Source organism: Dipodomys spectabilis, unplaced genomic scaffold (genome assembly GCF_019054845.1).
Source record: "Dipodomys spectabilis isolate Male_0828 unplaced genomic scaffold, ASM1905484v1 ptg000030l, whole genome shotgun sequence".
NCBI classification, from domain to species: Eukaryota; Metazoa; Chordata; class Mammalia; order Rodentia; family Heteromyidae; genus Dipodomys; species Dipodomys spectabilis.
The window spans coordinates 4,689,958-4,691,507 of record NW_024870707.1 but is presented as its reverse complement, the minus strand read 5'-3'; the positions used below and the strand labels follow the sequence as shown (position 1 = coordinate 4,691,507).

At 44.7% G+C, this 1,550-nt stretch overlaps 1 protein-coding gene across 1 annotated transcript; it reads left to right on the top strand.

Annotated features, from left to right (window-relative positions):
• Positions 1-278: 278 nt before the first annotated feature.
• LOC122104782 (olfactory receptor 1009) lies at positions 279-1,223 on the top strand. Its single transcript, XM_042675713.1, has one exon. The coding sequence runs from the start codon at positions 279-281 to the stop codon at positions 1,221-1,223; it is 945 nt and encodes a 314-aa protein (XP_042531647.1).
• The last annotated feature ends 327 nt before the right edge of the window (positions 1,224-1,550 follow it).

Here is a 1,550-nt window from a genome sequence, read left to right as displayed (position 1 = left end):
TTACAATTCCATCATAATAATGAGGTTACAGATCTATAGCTGTTTGGGGTGGGTTGTATAATTTCTGAGTTAAATCTTAACTTTCTCTTTAAAACTTTCTCTTTAGAGCTGTGATATATTTAATTGTCTACAATGTATTTACGATTTAAATCCCAGTGTTCTGAAGTAACTTCCACCAGTAATTTCTTTTCCCACGCATTGCTATGATTTTATGACATGGCTTATGTTATCCATTCTTGATTTTTCTCCCCCCCAGAGAGATCCAAACCAACAAATCCATGGCTAACGAGAACTACACAAGAATCACAGAATTCATTTTCCTAGGCTTAAAGTACAACCCTCGGCTGCAGCTTTTCCTTTTCTTGCTCTTTCTGCTTTTTTATCTTGTTACGATGACAGGAAATCTAGGCATGATCATTCTCATCCGGGTGGACTCACGCCTTCACACGCCCATGTACTTTTTTCTCAGCCACCTGTCCTTCGTGGATATCTGTTTCTCCTCAGTCGTGGGTCCCAAGATGCTCACCGACTTCTTCGCCGAAAGGAAATCCATCTCTTTCCTGGGATGCGCTTTGCAACAGTGGTTCTTTGGTTTCTTTGTGGCCATTGAGTGTCTTCTCCTGGCATCCATGGCCTACGACCGCTACGTGGCCATTTGTAACCCCCTCCTGTATTCAGTGGCTATGTCTCAGAGACTGTGCATACAGTTGGTCGTTGGACCTTACGCGGTTGGTTTCTTCAACACCATGACCCACACCACGGCTGCTTTTCGGCTTCCCTTTTGTCGCTCCAACGTTATCAATCATTTCTTCTGCGACATGTCTCCTTTGCTTTCTCTTGTCTGTGCTGACATCTGGATCAATAAGTTGTTGGTTTTTATTGTGGCCGGGGCTGTGCTGGTGGTGAGCAGCCTGACCATTATCGTCTCTTACTTCTACATCCTCGTGGTCATCCTGAGCATCCGCTCTGCGGATGGGCGGCGCAAGGCCTTTTCCACCAGCTTCTCCCACATTACGGCGGTTTCCATCCTGTACGGGACTCTGTTCTTTATCTACGTGCGGCCCAGTGCCATCTCCTCTCTGGACCTCAATAAGGTGGTGTCGGTGTTCTACACCGCGGTGATCCCCATGTTGAATCCCCTCATCTACAGCTTGAGAAACAAAGAAGTGAAAGCCGCCATGGGCAGGCTGGTCACCAACAGGAAGTTCTTCCTTACAAATTAAAGTCCCTATGGAGAACAGAAAACAGAAGACAGACCACAGGGCAGCTCCTGTTCATGAATGGACCACTTAAACTCTCCCTCCACATGCTTAAGGTCTGTGGGATCGCAGGAGGACATCTTTCTCTCTTCCCACGGACTTGATGTTGACTTTACTATTTCATTTAAAGCTCCACTTTACTATATTCCTGTAAATGATAACAAAACAAAACAAAAAACAACCTTCATCAGAGTCAGGGCGTTTCAACTTCCTTTAAATTATCTTATTGCTGGACCTATGATAGATTTGAATAAATGTTAGGATCACCTTGCTACATACAAGATGTACTAC